This window comes from Camelus ferus, chromosome 32, assembly GCF_009834535.1.
Source record: "Camelus ferus isolate YT-003-E chromosome 32, BCGSAC_Cfer_1.0, whole genome shotgun sequence".
Lineage (NCBI taxonomy): Eukaryota > Metazoa > Chordata > Mammalia > Artiodactyla > Camelidae > Camelus > Camelus ferus.
In genome coordinates, this window is record NC_045727.1 from 312,538 (window position 1) to 330,168 (window position 17,631).

The window sequence follows — 17,631 nt, forward strand, 5'->3', positions numbered from 1 at the left end:
AATTGGAGAATGTCACTGCAGCCACTTGTCACTCTTGGGAAAGTGGACGCAGCGCTCCCAGCCCAGCTGTTCTCCAGAGAGAAGCTGAAAAATCCAGATTTTAATACTAACTCTTCCAGCTCTTGAATATTGGCTCAAAAATTATGAAAGCACTAGGCTGGCCACACAGATACGGCCCTGGGCTGCATGTGGCCACGAGGTGCTGGTTTACAGCGGCCGCAGCAGGTGGTGGGGACGTTCCTTCCACGGGTGCACCAGGGCCCGAAGCTCCAGGAACCCTGCGTGGAGGGACGAGCGAGCGGGTCACAGAAACTCTAAACCCTCCCATTCTCTCCCCCAGGGGCTCCTGGAAGAGGCCAAGAGGAGGAAGAAGCCAATGACGTTTTTTTTTCTTCTTTTAAATCTGTGCTCAGCACAGAAACAATGTGCAGAGCCCCAGGTGAAATTAACATTCCAATCCAAGCCTCTCCCGCTGATGAAGGTAGCCGCCGCTGCCACCGTCCTGGAATGCTAAGAACTCACAATGAATCCCTTTTTAAAGGAGTGAAGGAGCAAATGAATAAAGACGGAGAGGGAGGCGGGTGGCTCTCATGGAGAAATATCTGGGTACCAAAGCCACCAGCAGGATAAGATGCGAGGCCATCGCAGCCATGGGTAGTGGTCTCGTGGTGGAGGGCACCCCTCCACCCCTGCCAAGCCTGATGACCGGGAGGAAAAAGGGCCACGTTTAAATCAGAGGCCCCCAAGACACATCATCCGAAGGGGCTCAGGGCATCTGATTCCTCTTACAGCAAGGAACACTAAGAGGGAAGTGAACCAGGTCCACCGCCTCCCAGCTGGGGGTTTGGGCAGTGCCCCCCCCATCCCACCGCTCACAGCACAGCCTTCCTGGTGGATCCAGGAGCCAAGACGCTCCTCCCTCCCCACCCCCACCACTCCCTCATTGGACAGACCCATCACGGAGCAGAATCTTTTAGGTGATTGACCTGATTAATCCTCGCTGAAGTACCCCCCTGCCTGCAGCCATCTTTCTCCAAAGCACTTGTGACAGCTTTAAAATACGTCTGCAAATTCTCTGACACTCTTATGGGCTGGCCTCGAGTGAATAAAACGCAGGGGGAAGCGACCCTGCATGACTTCCAAGGCTAGACTGTTGCAATAAACTGAACGTGTTAATGAAAAGCATCTTAAAGTGGCTTAAAGTGGGAAGAAACACATTTTTGTAATATACCGGCATCCAACAGGAGGGCATTCGTGCTGGACATGCAATAAAATTCCACTAACCCCAGGCGGAAAAAATTATAAAATCCTACCACTAAAAAGAAATATGCTGGTATCAATAAAAGTTTGCACGGGGCAGGGTCGTCACCGAAGTCACTGATTAAAATCTAAAATGCTAAGGGAATTAGCCAAGCACTGCCTCTGATCAGTTCGGCTTGCTTGTGACTTGTCACTTCTGTTAGGATGAGCCACCCAAGGCTGTGCAGGTCACACTTTCACTGCGGTTTCTGCGTGCAGATGTGCTCCGCCTCCAGAGGGTAGCATCAAACATGTGCTTGCCTTTGACATCCAGCGTCCCAACCCTAAGCCAGGTGCAGGAGACTGAGGTCATTTCTGAGACACTTTTGATTGGCGGGGGGGGGGGGGAGGGACAAGGAAGTGCCTTTCGTGTTGTTAATTGCTGGCAGATGGCATCCACCGTGTCTGACAGCATTCGAGGCACTGCGATAAAGAAAGGAAGGGGGGATTTTAAAAGTCACACAACTCTGCCCCTCCATGAGCTCAGCCCAGGGGGGAGATGAGGCATGTGAGATTGTCTAGATTTTAGCAAGCACGTAGAACGCCGAAGACTTTCCAAGGAGAAGCAGTCACTGCCAGGCAAGGGAATCTGAGAGAGCCTTCACAAGACTTCATCAGGACTCTCATGGTTTCAAGTGACAGAAACCCAATTCAAAGTAGCTTAAGGGGAAAAAAAAGTATTAGGTCTTGTACTGGGGAAGTTCAAGATCAGGTTCCCATCAGAAACAGCTACTTTTGGGTAATCCAACAGGGTCGCCAGGAAACTCACCCCGGCGCCCTCTCTTGGCTTTGTTTTCTTCCAGGCTGCTTCATCCTCACGCAGTTCCAGGATGGTAGGCTGCTCCTAAAATGACCTCCAGTGTTCCCTGCCTGATGGCATTCGCAGCTTTGGGTAGTCCCCTCCCCCTGAGGAAATTCCTTCTGATCTATGTCATACCTCAGTGTGGAAGGGAGAGCACGTCTATGATTGGGTCACAAAAGATCGTCACCTGGTGGCTTTGATGAAGCTACTGTCTCCCACATGAAGAGGAGCACACGGCAAAGACCTGAGGCCCTCAGTCCAAGAGCCCACAGAAACGGAGTCCTGCCCACAACCATGTGAGCACCGCAGCAGACTCCTCCCCGGGCAGGCCTTCAGGGGAGGCGCCAGCCCTGGCTAACACCTTGACTGCAGCCTTGTGAGAGATCTAGAAGCAGAAGCTAGCCCGTGCCCAGGTTCCTGACCCACGGAAACTGTGAGGTGACACATGTGGGTTGTTTTAAGCCAAACTGCTTGTGGCAATTTGTCACACGGCAATAATAACAAATACATCCAGGCTCACATCCTCCCAGTTAAGCAACTACAACACAGAAGGAAGCCCAGCTCCCCAGTGCTTGTAATAAACATCCCGACCCCACTGGCCCCGCTTGGGTCACGTGCCCAAGCCTGAGCCAGTCCTCGAAGCCTAGGAGAGGAGCGGTTCTGATTGGTCAGGCACAAGTCATGAGCCCTCCTATAGGAGGAGGAGAAAGTGAGCAATGCCCAGACCACATGGCTTCCAAGCAGGGGAGCAGTGGTTTCCCAAAAGGAAATCAGGGTGTTATTTCCAGAGGAAGGCAAAATTAGCACCATCATATGATATAAAATAATGTGGGAGAAGAGATGAGCCAAACCACAAAAATGAGCACCAGGGCACAGAGTAGGTGTTCAATTAAACACTTGATGGATGGAGAAAAGGATTAAAGCAGGGCTGACATTTATTAAAGACCCGTGTGAATTCAAGCACAGTGTTGAATTCTCACACAACATCTCCCTTAATCCTGACAGCATCCCAATGAGCAGGAGCTCCTACTCTCCTCCGTTTCACTGATGAGAAGGCTATGGCACAGAGAGGTTAAGTAACTCACCCAAGGTCACAGAGCTAGCAAGTGGTGGAATCGGGATTCGAACCCAGGCAGTCTGCCACCTCAGTTCATGCCCTTAATCTCAGTGATCTGCTTGGAACAGTTAGGGAGAGCAGCCAGAGGAGGAGCAGACAGTATATAATCAAGCAGTGAGAGAGAGAAAACTGATGGGAAATACTGCAGAAGGTCATCCCCTCCCTCAAACACATATTAACAACTTTCACACAGAAGGACGGGGAACGAGAGGAGTTAGGAAAGCTTGAAGGATGGGGAAGAATTGAAAAAGAGATTCCAGCAGCTTCCTGCCTCGCGGTGCCCTCTGTGCAGCAGAATCTAGCCGCCTTACAAAATCAGCCAAGGTGATGAGCAAATTGATCAAGGAGGAAGACGAGGCCACTTTGAAGCATGTGTAAGTAAAGCTGGTGCAAACAGGAAAGCCCACACCTCCTCCCCCAACACTCTTCCTGCTGAAATATACAGACCCTTTTAACAGCTCAGCCCATACATTTAAGAGAAAAACACTTAAACTGGGCTGGGCGTGGGGGGGAGTGGGTGGAAGGAGAAAAAAATATCATAGGGAAATAAAAAAAATTTCATCATAAATTCATGGTGCTTTCTAGAGTCTTTTGCATTAGAAAGAGTTGTGTTTATTTTAAGTGCTATGAAGGCACAGGCTGGGGAACGGAGGATGTCCCTTTTCTAAGGGTAAAGCCACCGGAATCCGGAGAAGTGCCCTGAGTAGACAGGCTGGCATTCCAAGTCCTTTAGGAATCATCCACAGCCGGAACCACTGGGAAGGAAACCTTGGGAAGCACTGGCAGGTTCTTGCCACCAAAAAGCAGCACCTCTTGGCAACAGACTTGGGTTCTAAGAACCAGCCCCCCTCAGCCCCACTTCTCTGTTAACTCGACTTCCTCAGGTGTCAATTCTTTCATCCACTATCACTCAGTCACACCAGCCTTCTGCAAATGTCTGCAGATCCTGTGGGGTGTTGATTTCTGCACACTGTTCCTGGTAAGTAGAATGGACATTTGCAAATCTTTCTGAACTCCCCTTCTCTGTATGGAATCCCTCATCTTATGAGACAGAGGAAAATCACCAAATATACCTTGATGTTTCCACACCATGGAAGACCATGTTGCAATTCAAAAAAAAAAAAAAAAAGTTCTATGTGTACATGAATATTGGGGAAGAGACAGATGTATATATATTAAAAACGAACTTGAAACAATGATGTATTATCTATATTTCCAACAGGGAAAAATACACAGCAAACTGATAAAGAGTGGTTACTTTTTGAAAGGATACAAACTTGTTCAAAAGGGACCTCAGACTTATCTGTAATATTTTAAATTATTTTCGTATCTTTGACAGAGACAGTGTTACGCATTCACCGAACTGCTTTCATTTTCTTCCTGGATATATTTCCCAAGCCCCCACCTTAGGAGGCAGAATAACATCACACACACACACACACACGCACGCACGCACACACACAAAAGGTCCTGATGGTTTACAGCTTCTCTCCAAAGGTATTCATCACCAGCTACTAATGATGCCCGCCAGCATCCATCCTCTCCTTCTTCCATAGTAACAGAACTCTTGATTTTTAGCATCCTCAAATGAAGACTGTGTTTCCCAGAGTCTCCTGCAGCTAGATGTGGCCATGTGACTTAGTCACAGCCAATGGGATGTAAGTGGAAATATCATGGGGCTGCTTCTAGGACTGGTCTGTAAAAGACAGGTGATGCACATCCTTCATCCTTTCTTTGTCTGCACCCTCATCCTGGTGCCTGGAATGGAGATGAGATGGCTGCACCTGTAGCTGCCATCTTGGATCATGAGGACAAAGACTTCAACCTTGAAATAGTAGAAGGGAGCAAGGGTCTATGGGGGACTTTCTGGAACAGAGCCAACCTACAGTCCTGGGCAACAGAGCTCCAGAATCTTACCTGGGGGAGAAACCAACTCCTATTAGTTAAGCTATCACTATTTTAATTCTCTGTCACTCACTGATGAACCCGTTCTAAACAAACACACCCATCACACCACAATCAGGCTCAGGCTTCCTCTCCCCCAGGGAACCACCAACCAGCATCCTTCCTGGGTCACCGGAGTTCCACGCACCTTAGCCCCCAGCCCCAGCAAAGCACAGCAGCAAATACAGGGGATTTCCCACTAAGACATTCTCACCAGCCCCAGCAGGGACCCAGAAACCCTAAGAGCTGGGCTCTCAACTTAAAAAGCAGCGTTACTGTGGCTGAAATGTCTCAGACATTCCAGGTTTCCTTCCTTTCCCCACCCCCACTCCTCACCCACCACCCTCCCACCACCACCCCTTCATTCCTCCACTGAGGTCAGTAGTCCAGCCACATCTTCTTCCACACTAATAAAATAATAGCAAAACATGTTGGGGGTGGGGTTGCTGGGGGGTTGTTGGGGGGTGTGAGACGTGGTTAAGATCCAGACTACTTGGATTAAAACCCCAGCTCCACCACTCATTAGCTGTATAACCTTGTTTAACCTCTCAGGACCTCTACTTCTCCTCCTTTAAAATGGGTATAATAATAATATCCACACACCTCCCAGGCTTGTTGAAAGTATTAGATGAGTTGATATGTGTAGATATATTAGAACTGTGACTGGCATGCAGGAAGCACTATATGAACATAGCTATTTTATACACACAGGAGACTTCTGGCTGGTTGTTTTTATTAGCATGGCATTGCATAGTATAAGTTATCCAGCTGTTCACTTTTTTCCTTGACAATAAGCCATGGTGGTCCTGCCAGGACAATGGATGTCCACCCTTCTTTTTAACAGCCACACCGTGGTCCAGCACAAAAATACACCATTGAGTCCAGAGTGATCCCCTGATGAACAGGGCTTTTTTTTTTTCTCTTTTTTACCACCACAGATAATGCTGCTATAAATAGCCTTGAACATACAACCTTACCAGTGGTGCTTTTACTTCTAGAAAACATAGATTTCCCAGAAGTGGGATGGCTGGGTCGAAGATCAAGTTCTCTTTTCATATATATTAGCAGATTACATTCCAAATAGTCAATATTTCCAACCAAAGCCACTGAAATATGTGTGAGATCACCAGACTGGGGATTCAGAGGTCACATGTACAAAACAGAAGCCCCAGGAGATTTGGTAGCAGCGAGGAGAAAACCCACAAAAGGCAGGAGGGTGAAGGTGAGCATTTGCTCCTTTGGGAAGGGACACCAGAGGGGCCAATCCAGGCGTGAGGGCTCTTCTGACCTTGGGGGCAGTGAGGGAGTCCCCACCTCATCTGGCAGCCTGTCATAGTAACTTTTTCTTCCTTCCACCCACCCAGATGTTCCTTTGGGAATCATCCCCTTTCCCATCTCTCTGGCAAGCTACTTCCGATTCTGGCTCCAGAAATGAGCTTCTGACTTAAGTGTGGCTGATCAGATACAGGATTCCATCCCCACAGCCCATCTACAGTCCCTGGTTGAGAGGTCAGCACACAACCCACGTTAGATCAGTAAAAGTCAGTCCTGGGATTCTTTCTGGGACAATAAGGAAAAAGACATTCAAAGCCAAGAGCCAACTGTAGCCAACTTTGCCATCAGGTGGTGACAGCCTGTCTGAGAATTAGATGAACACAGAGAAAAGAGAACCAACAGACAAAGTGAGAGCAGAAGCTCTCATTAGGAGAGTGTTAAGCCCCTGGATCCAGCCATGCCTGAAGCTGTTTCCCCCTTAAGCATCCCACCTCCAGGGACTGACTAGTTAAGTTCCCAATTTTGTCTTTTGCAACTTTGGGAATCCAGATTAATACAGTGACCCACCCTTGCATTTGACACATCATCTCCTTGAATGCACCTAAAATCTTAATATTGGAAACTTAAAATATCACAGACCTGGGTGACAGATAAAACAGAGAAGGCTATGTTCATCTATAAAACAACCGAATAGGAAAAAACACAAGGTCATAAAAGAGAGCCATTGATTGGAGTCATTCTGAGTATCAAATAACTAACCAGTGGGTTCCTTTAATACCAGTTCCCTCCAACAGCCTCCCTATAAGGGGTCTTCTGAGCTGTGAGCCATCCAGCTTTGCCTGCAGAGTGAAAAATATCTCCCACACACATGTGATACTATTTTTAAAATGTTACATAAATGCTACTGTAATTACCAAAACTCACTCCTTCAAAAGCATTACTGAATTGACAGCAACTTTCGATCAATATGTTTTTCTTTTTTAACCAAGAGATACCAAACCCACAATTCTTCTCATTCAGAGGAGCTGGATAATTTTTTTGACATCAAAAAGGGGTACTTGTTTTGACCATAGAGCGCTATAAACACACATTTATACAGAATTCCCTGCTTGACCATTTAAGGCCAACTTTGTCTTTAAAAGGACCAGATAGCAGGTGATTTATGGAGGCTTTGCAGGCCGTATGACCTCCATCGTAACCACTCAGCCCTGCCCTTGTGAGAAAGTGGCTATAGACAATATACAAACAAGCAGGCGTAGCTGTGTTGCAATAAAACTTTATTTACACAAACAAGTCGAGGGCCAGATTTGGTCCATGGGCCATAGCCTAGTGATGCCCAGTTTAATGAGGGCAGAAAATACCAAGCGAAAAGTCAGGAGCCAAGGCCAGCACGGGATCAGATGGAACTCACACATCTTTAACCTGTTGTGGAATTGGATGGAGAATATAGAATCTGATTGGCACACAACTTTTCACCTAAACATCTACTAAAAAAAAGCAAGTACACCTGTACTGGGAAACTAACCATAATAAACTGTGCCAGAATAATCACATCATGAATGGAAGAGGAATTTTTTTAATTTGAATATTAGGATTTCCAGCAAGAAAAATGAACCCCCAAGCTAAATCTGATAGATCACAGCTCAAATCCGACCTCCACCTCCACATATTTCCAGGGGCAAATAGCCCATCTGAGCCCTGGTTTCCTCAACTGTCCTGCCAACATGATTAACTGCCACCGTTTATTGAGCCGTTCGTCTGTGCTGGGCACCGTGCTGAGAAGTATTTGCACCTCACGTCTCAGTGGATGCTCTTAACCTTACTCCCATTAAGGATGTGTCTTTATGCCCGTCTCACAGATGCAGAAACACAGGTGTATCCGCCCCAATCCTCTCCCCAGGGCTGCTGGGAAGAACACACAAAAGGCAGACGCCCGACTCACAGGTGTAAGTTCTGTTTGCTCATTTCACCAGTAACGAGCAACTGATTTGGCCCCCATTCCAAGTACAGGGATAGGCATACAGTTGGCTCCCAATAAATATTTATCGAACGAACCTACCAGTCAGCAAATCCTGTAGCACAACTTTCGAGCTGCACCCCAAATTTCACCATTTCTCACCTCCTCTACAGCTACTTTCTGGTCCAAGCCACCACCAACCGTGTCTGGACTATTACAGGAGCCCCTCAGGGCTCTCTCTCTGCTTCTGCTCCCGTGAGTCAGAGCACGGTCTCCAGTGATCAAACCTGCCAGCGGCTCCTATCTCACTCAGAGCAAAAGCCACAGTGCTTACCAGGCTCTGGTCCCTGTGACCTTGTCTAGCTACTCAGCCCAGCCTCGCTGGCCTCCCTTCTGTCCTGGAACCTGCCAAGCACATTCCCACCTCAGGGCCTTTGCACTGGCTGTTCCCTCTGCTTGGAACGCTCTTCCCACAGACAGCCCCCCTGGCTGGCTCCCTCACCTCCTTTAAGGCAATTGCTCAAAGGTCACCTTCCTGACCCTGCTATTTAAAATTGCAAAACAGCCCTCCCCAGGATGCCCTCTCTTCTCCACCACCACCACCCACACCGCCACCCCGCCACTTCACGTTTCTTCAAAGCACTATCATTTATAAACAGTGTCTTTTGGTTATGTGTCTGTTTCAGTATCTGCCTCCTTTCACTTTAATGTTAACCCCACCAGGACAGGGGCTTTTGCCTGTCTTGTTCCTACTGGGTCACAGAGCAGGCGCACTATAGCAAACGTGTCGTGAACAAAGGCAGAATGAAGGAATGATGAGGACTAGGGTGAGGTTTCGAGGAAGATCAGCAGCGGGGGAAGCAGGGCCCATTTTACAGATGGGGAAACTGAGTCTCAGCAAAGTCAAGGAGCCAGCCCAGTGCTCCTGGGTCTTCCAATTCCTTGAGAGAAGCCAGAAACCTGGATACTAACATCTCCCACTTTTTAAATGCCGACAACTAACAAGAGAAGTCTGCAGACCAGCTATGGCCCAAAGGTAGCCGGCGGCTCTCCACTGGCCTGGAAAAGTTCTCATGCACTGCCACCCTAGAAACAGTTTTTCTGGCAAAATGACATTTGCCATCTACACCACAGCCTTCCCCTTCCACTCCCCCTGCCCCAGCTTTGGAGCAGACTCTGCGAGAACAGGGTCCCCTCCTACTTGGCCGCCCCTTCCAGCCTCATGGTCCTCAGCATCCTCCTCCCTCCGCCCGGGCGCCCCCTTCCCCACTCACCTGGCCCCCTCAGCTCGCCCAGGAGAGCCTGCAGCAGCAGACGGTACAACCACAGAAGAGAACCCCGGCAAGCCAGGGATCGAAATACTTCGGCAGTACACAATTCGGGCAAACAAAGGAAGCCACAGATTCCCAAAGCCAGGAGACCAGGCAGGGCCAGGCCAGCGCTCCAGAGTCCTGGAGGGAAAGCCAGGACCCTCGGGCAGACCCGCGGAGTCAGTCCCAGGAGCGCGGGCTGCAGCCACGGCAGTATTTCTGTGTCCATTTGCTCCGGTGCATTAAGAGCCCTGGTGGGAGGTATTCCAGGCACAAAGCCGACATTAGAGATGCATTATTTCTGAGTCACCCTTCCTAGGCACTGAATTCTGGGCTCTGAAGCATAGTCGTGATGAGTTAGGTCCCCCAACGGGTTAATTTAGGTTAACGCCGCAAAACAGCCGGGGCTCAGAAGCGCCGGGGCAATTCTCGACTCTCCATCACCCTCAGTAATAAAATACAGCAAATCCAATTGGACTCTATTGATTTTTTTAAGTAACTGTTTCGGGGCCGAAATGTTAGGCGCGGGTATTGATCAGCTCAGGAGTCAGGAATCAGGAAAGGGAGTTGGGAGCACCCTGACTGCGGCCCCAGGAGGGCTGAATGAGGGAAGACACCGGAATTTAACTCCAAAGACCCTGGACTTCCTTCCTGCCTTCCCTTGGCAGAGGGTGGACATCGGGGGTCCATCCTGCCCTGAGTTTCCAGGAAGATGCAAAACAAACACCTGGATGAGAATAAAAGTGACAGTAACCCTGCTTTGCTTCTTCCAGTGGTGCTGTCACTGCCTGATAGGAAATTACATAGTTGTCCATTGTTTTCTTATTGTCTCGTTCTGCCAGAATGACAGCTCCTCAGAATGGGAGGTATGTCTCTTTCGTTCCCTGCTGTGTCCCCAGTGCTAATATATGTATGCTGAATGAATGAATGAATGAGTGAGTGATCTGGCATCTCTTGATCACTTGCTGTGCGTCAGACACGATGCAAAGAACCTTGCAAGGATGTGAATTCCTCCTGCCTGGGACGCCCTTCTCTGGCTTGGCTTTTTCCTGCTCATTTAGATAAGATAAATGCCACCTCCTCCAAGAAGCCTTCCTGGATCACCCAGTCCCTCCCCATCTCCTGGCTTTGTAGTGAATATGAATAGTGTAAACTACTGTAGGGGAATTTCCTGTTTACGTATTGGCCGGCTTCTCATCCCTCTCTCCATCACACCAACCCTGCCCTAGAATGCAAGCCCCTGAGGTCACAGGCACCTAAGCCCAAGGGCAGGGAGACTGAGACTAAACTCTGGGATGAGGAAGTACCTGAGGGGCAAGGGAGGCAGGAGCAGGCACTTTGGGGAGGAGACCCTGCCCTGCCACTCACGGGCTGTGTTGTCCTCGGCAAGTCCCTGAGTTTCTCTGGGCCTCAGTACCCCCATCGGGGATACATCTGAGCCCCTAACCTCTCCCTGGACCGTGGCCCAAGAATCCAGGGAAATTCTGAAGTGAGAAACCACTTGGTAGGCGACCAAGAGGCCGTTATCCTTCAGTTCACAGGTTTGAATGTTGCAGCAAAGAGCCCATCGCCCTGCCCTTCCAGCCTCTCCTCCCTCCTGAGAAACTGCAGGCCCTGCAGGACAGACCCCCATCATGCTGTTGGTGCCCCCTAGTCTTGTGACGAGATCATCGGGGGGAGTTCAGGGCCTGATAAATGTTTGAGTCCCCCCAAAACTCATAGGTTGAAACCTAACCAGCCATGTGATGGTGTTCAGAGGTGAGGCCTTTGGGGGGTGATTAGGTCACGAGGACAGAGTCTCAGGATAGGATTAGTGCCTTTATGAAAGAGACCCCCGAGAGCCCCTCGCCCCTCCCGCCAAGCGAGGTCACACTGAGACCACAGCATCTGTGAACCAGGCAGGGGGCTCTCCCCCCGGAACGTAACCACGCTGGCGCCATGATCTCGGGCTCCCAAGTCTCCACGACCGTGAGGAATACATGTCTGCTGTTTAAAACCCACCCAGTCTGCCCGGATAGACTAAGACAGGACCCATTTTCCGGGTGGGGAAGCTGAGTCGCAGAGGTTGAGGGGCTAGGAGGGGCTGGATCACATCTCATTTCTTGCGAGAAGCCAGAAACCTGAAGGGTGATATTGGCATCTCCTACTTTTTAAATGTTGGCGACGAACAAGAGAAGTCAGCAGGCCAGACATGGCCCCAGGGCAGCCAGCAGCCTTCCCTGCCAGCTCAGTTTCCCAAAACACACAGCCCCTCCTTGCAGACGCACCCCAAGGCTCCTGACTTCAGAGGGACCAAAATTCCCCAAAACGGGTTCCCCCAAAAAGACCCAGCTCTGCCCTCCACTCAAAACATAACCCTGAATCCCCAGGCCCAAATTAGTCTCAAAATCCAATAAACCACCCACAAAGCTCAGTGCCTACAGACGTAGAGGAGGTGGGAGCTAAGAGCACTGACCCTGATCTGGGTGCACCGTGGGTTCACATCCACAGCCCGTCCCTTAGTGGCCGTGTGACCTTGACAGGTCATGGTACCTCTCTGGGCCTCAGTTTCCTCATCTGTAAAATGGGGCAAACACATCCTTGCCCCACGGTGGGGATGGGGGGGGTTGGCGTTGAGGACTCAACAAAGTGAAATCTGCGAAGGACGCACAGTAAGCGAGTGTAGATCAGGGTTAGCTGAGGTGTTCCTTCTCATCCTGAGCCACACGGAAGTGGGAGAACCAGGGCAGGAGACCAAAAGGAAAGGAGGGCGGTGTGTGTCTGCTAAAATCTCACCCCTTAACATAACCATCTAATCCCTCGAGGGCACAGAACTCAAAGGATTCCCAGTTGCCTGCAGAGCTGACTCCAAGCTGTTTGATTTCCATGGCTGGAAACCTCAGTTCACATTAATAGATGTCTTTGCTGCATCAAGAGAGAGAGAGAGAAAGAAGAAAGGGACTTAAAGGGACCTGGTCACCACCCACCACCTTGAAATGTCAGCCTGGCTTGTCCAGAAGCCCGTCCACTTGGTTCTGGGCAAGGCTGTGGAGCAGGGGTTGGCTGTGTGAGGTGGGGGGTAAGGCACAGACCAGCGCCGGGGCTGGGATCCTGATGCTGTGTGACCTCAAGCAAGTTACTTGGCATCTCTGGACTTCAATCTCCTCACCTGTAAGCTGTGAATAGCGAGACTGTCCATCAGCCAGAGTGATGAGCATTCCACCCTGTTCATACGAGGAAAGGCCCAGAATGGACCCCATGACACAGTGAGCGATGTCAGAAGCATGTGCTTCTGTCATCACCCCATCCTCATCACCAGCATCTGCCCTTCTGAGCTGACATTTGCTATTCTGGCCACCCCAATCGGCTGTCATTCTTGTGACCTTGGACTCCTTAAATGGAGTCACATTGCCCTAAAGGACCAGACAGTGGAACTCCTTGACCAAAAGGTTCCTCTGTGCAGAGTGAGAAAGACCTGGACGAGGATTTTTGTTTTTTTAAAGAGAGAAGATGCATGAGCCTCAAGCCCTGATCTGACACCAACTCGCTGTGTGACCCTGAGCAAGTCACTTCCCATGGCTGAGGCTCCTTTGCCATCTGCCGAGAGGGCTGTTGGAGGCGATGCTCTAAGACGTATCTTGCTCTCCGAGCCCACTCACTTACTCTGGGGAAGAGCTGGTGGTACTGCTATCAGCCTGTGACACTGCCGCTGGCACCCGGGTGCCTCCAGCCCTCCACGACGATGGGAGGCAATGCATTTACTGAATCCCACAGCTTCAAAGGAGAATGCACCCTCTCCATCCCCCTTCAATTTTAGACCCAGGGGAAAAGAATAAAGCTGCCCAGCTGCATACAACTGAGGGAGGGGGGGTGGTTTCATCCAGGCACAAGGCCCCTGCGAGGGCTTGGCCAGCCCAGAGACCACCCTCCCAGACTTCACACCCACAGGCGAGGGGTTTCTCGTGCTCCCTTGGACCATGGCAACCACCAGGCTCATTGTTGGCTTCAAGCATCGCAGCTCATGCAGAAGCCCCATGCCTCCCAAGTTCCCTGCATCCGGCGAGGGGAAATGAAATGATTTACTCTGGGAACCTCCACTGTTCAGCCATTAAATCACTTGGAGGAGGCAACAGCATTGGCATACAACTCCCTGCCACCCCCAGTGCCACCTCTCTGAAGAGCAACACCACACACAGGCAACCCCCGTCCCCAATCACTATTGGAACGAGAAAGAAATATACCACATGCCACGCCAAGGTGCCAGGCACGGCTGACAGCATCTCTGCCTTGAAGCCAAAGTCTCCCCCCACCAGCCCCAGACTAGCAGGCTCTGCCACTCACAAGGCCCCTCTGTCGGGGGCGCTCCACCCACCCAGATTTTATAGACCCCGAGCATGATGGGTCAATGGAGCAAGACGTGTCCATTTTCCCCAGCAGGAACTGTAACAGCGCCGCTAATTTGCAAAGCCATAGCGTGCACAAAAGTGGCTTGAATAATGGGGGCCCCCTAGTCGCTCAGCTGGGGGATTTGTGCTGACTCTTACCAAGTACAGTTCCATATGTTTAAGCGCTTGCAAGGCTAAAAGAAGCACACCCACCACACTCTACCATGGCAGCTACCCACGCAGGAGTGGGGGGGTGGGGTGCCAAGCAGCCAGTCCCTGTGTGTGACGGGAGAGACAGAGTGAGTCCTTCCTTCCTCGCCTCTGAACTCCTCCAGCCCCTCTCCCAAAGCGTCAGCCAAACGAGGTCGGAAAATCACGCCAGAAATTATCCAGAAAATCCAACCAGCTCTGAAGGATGCTCTAGTTAATTCCTCCGAACCTTTCAACCAACAGGAGGCAGCGAAGTTGCTTTCAGGAATTTCAGCCTTGTTATCCCCCCCCCACCCCACCGCCCCAGCTCTCCTAACCGGTGCTAAATATAGAGTGATCAAACTGTCGTCTCTTTATGTCCCTGGTGAGGACCGGTGAAAATCTTACACGTGCTTCCAAAGACCTGGAGACGGTACTGGGGGCTCCACCCCACCACCACCTGTCAGAACAAGCTGCCCAGCTGAGACCCTCCAGGAGTCTCAGCAGCCCGGCCAGCACCAGGTTTCAGGGGTGACAAACCATCCCAACCAGCAACAGCACAAGCTCTTCTGTTGCTAGGGGAGGGGGGAGGGGGTTCACCGCGTTCCCTTACAAAGTACTAGGCAGGCAGCGTCTCTGAGAGATTTCTGATATTCACTCATGAGCACACCCAGGCACACTCTGACCCCTGTGCAGAAACAAAATCAAGACAAAACTGCAATTTTCATGTCCCAGGGACTGTGCACTTTGGGGAACAGGCTCCTGGGCTTCGGCTAAGAGGAGACAGCTTCACCCCAGCAACAGCCCTCCTCACCTACCACAGAGCAACGCGGAGAGCGAAGGAGCTCTCGCAGCTGCTTGCTAGCCAAGCAGATTGAAGAGGCATCCACGTTAAGTCCAAACCACTCTCTAAATCGCACCAAAGCTGAAAGCCGATGGCTATTTCTGACAGAAGGCTTTCTCCAAGTCGAAGGTTTTATTAAATATCTTGGGTCACTTGAGGGCATCTCAAAGGAAGACAATACTTACTTACTCCTTCCACGCAAATACATCACAACATTAAGTTGGCATGCAACGTTTGCTCCTAACGTCTACCCTCCAAGACAGCTACAGCTGAAAAGTTAGAGTTGTATTTCTCTGCTGCGTTCTGGGTGTCTGTGTAATGGTTTGTTTATTAAGAAGATGAGAAGAAATTTTCTCAAGCAAATCGCGGATCCTGACGTTAAAAGGTTTGGAGAACTGAGCTCTCCAAATGCACATGAACGTTTCTGGTGACTGTTCCCGATTCCTCTGAGCCTTCGGGATTTTCTGGATGCTTGGGGTGGGAAGAGAGGAGGAACTGGCATTTAGGATAAGCGTCCTCTAGGACCAACGTGTAGCCGCACCAAGGTGGTAGAAAGCTTTCCGAACTCCAGCGGAGACCCAATATCTGACTATGTTGCCTTTCCCACTCACCAGATTTCGGGGACAGCTGTGCCGGTGCCAGCGGGGAGCCGGGCTCCATGGTACCCAGGCACTGGCTCTGAGCATCACTACGTTCCAGGCGGCCCTGCGTGCCCAGAGCTGCCTGGCCGCCTTGGGGTCAGGGCGCGGGGGCAGCTCGCGTTTTCAGGAGGCGAGCAGCGGGCTGCGCCTTAGCCAAGGGGAGGCCACTGAGGAGGGGGCACCTTCGGCGGGGAGGTAAAAGCGGAAGGGTGCCGCGAGGCCGGGGAGGGGCTGCGGACAAGCCAGACAGCTCCGACCGAGACGACCTCAAGGTGGGGCCCCGCAGGTGTCTTAGGAAAGCACGGCCGTGCGTTCTCGGGCATCAGGAAACCAGGAGAAGGGGCCCACCGACTCCCTGCCACAGCAAAGCCGCCGCGGGAACCGGGTCCCGGGGGGATGTTGCCCCATGGCGGGGCGGGGAAGGGACTCGATTCCTGGCGGCGCGCCCCCACCCGCCTCGAGAGGCTGAGCGCACCACATCCATTGCCCCCGTGCGCCCTAAAAGGATCCGCAGGGGAGCGGGGGCTTTGGGGAGGAAGGCGGGTGGGCTCTCGCGCTGGGCAAAGGGTTACGTGCTGGTGACCCCTGGATTCTCAGAGTCCTCTCATATCTGTCCAAGTCCGGGAGATGTAAGCTGCCGGGGACTTAAGGAGGTGGTGGCCGCCCCGTGCGGGAGCCAACTTTGTGCGCGGCGGCCGGGGTCGGGGATGGGGTCCGGGGACGCGTTACCTGGGCACCGGAGCGCCGTCAGCGCCAGCAGGAGCCCGAGCGGCGGCGCCCGGCCGGGAGGCAGCATGGTCCTCGGCGCGCGGTGGACCCGGCCCGCGGCCCCCGAGAGCGGCCCCCGCGGCTACGCTCGGGTGCCGGACATGGCTCGCTCCCAGGGCGCCGCTCTTCCTCAGACGCAGGCGGCGGGCGCTGGCGGCGCTTCCCGGGCTGCGCCTCTGCGCGCTCTCTGGGGCTCGGCCGTGCGCGGCCGGGGAGCGGGGGGCCGTGGGGGCTCAGCGCCCGGCGCCCTGGCCGGCGGCCCCGCACTTGGACCGAGTTGCGCGGGCCCCGCCGCCGCCGCCGCCGCCGCCGCCGCCGCCGCGGCTCCTGCGCCCCAGCGCCCGTCCCATCCCGGTCGCGCCGCCGCCGCTGCCGCCGCCTCTGCCCGCGCCAGCTGCCGGCCGCCCCTGGAGCCAGCGAGAGAGTGAGCGAGCGCGCGAGCGCCGGGGAGGAGGGAGGCGAGGCGGGAGGAGGGAGGGGCTGGGGAGGCCGGGGGAGGGGCCCGCCGCCGGGAGACGGGGCACCAGGCGGCCGCCCGGTGATAGGCGGCGGGACGTGCCACTCCCCGGCGTCCCCGGGGGAGGGCGCCTGGCCGCAGAGGCCTGGGGAGCGCCACCGGGGTGATCAGGGCGTTGGCGGGGACAGGGACCGCCGGAAGGATGACCGACTGGGCAAAGTGCGGAAGGATCCGGGCGTATTCGGGGAGTAAGGGTGGGGGTTCCCAAGGTCGCGGGATGAGGGAGACGGAGAGGGTCCTCGGAATGGAGCAGCAACGTCTCGAGGGGAGGTGTCTGCGGGGGACAGGGACCGCGAGACTGAGCGCGGACGAGAGGTCCTGGATAAATTCGGCACAGCTTTGGTGGGTGGGTGGGGTGCTTGTGTGGGCGAGGGGAGGGCAGGGGTGGCCTCCCAGAGTTGGGGTCTACCTGAGGAGTTTCTACAGAGCAGGAGGACCCGGACGTAAGGGGGGTGCCCTGGCTGGGCGCGGTCTGGGGTCCCGAGATCAAAGGCGTCTTAGGGATGGCCACCCACGTGTGGGAAGAGGCAGGGACCCTCGGGGATCCCTCTCTACCCAAGCTAGAGGACGCACCTTCCCATTTCTCTCAGGCTCTAAGGGCGCG

At 52.7% G+C, this 17,631-nt stretch overlaps 1 protein-coding gene across 1 annotated transcript in view; it reads right to left on the reverse strand.

Annotated features, from left to right (window-relative positions):
* Positions 1-16,849, reverse strand: part of LOC116661015 (transmembrane protein 132B-like) — a 221,307-nt gene extending 204,458 nt beyond the window's left edge. The window contains exon 1 of the mRNA XM_032472234.1: positions 16,472-16,849. Coding sequence (XP_032328125.1) covers positions 16,472-16,538 — 67 coding nt within the window. The 5' untranslated portion in view covers positions 16,539-16,849. The remainder of the gene's footprint in view (positions 1-16,471) is intronic.
* Between the last annotated feature and the right edge of the window lie 782 nt (positions 16,850-17,631).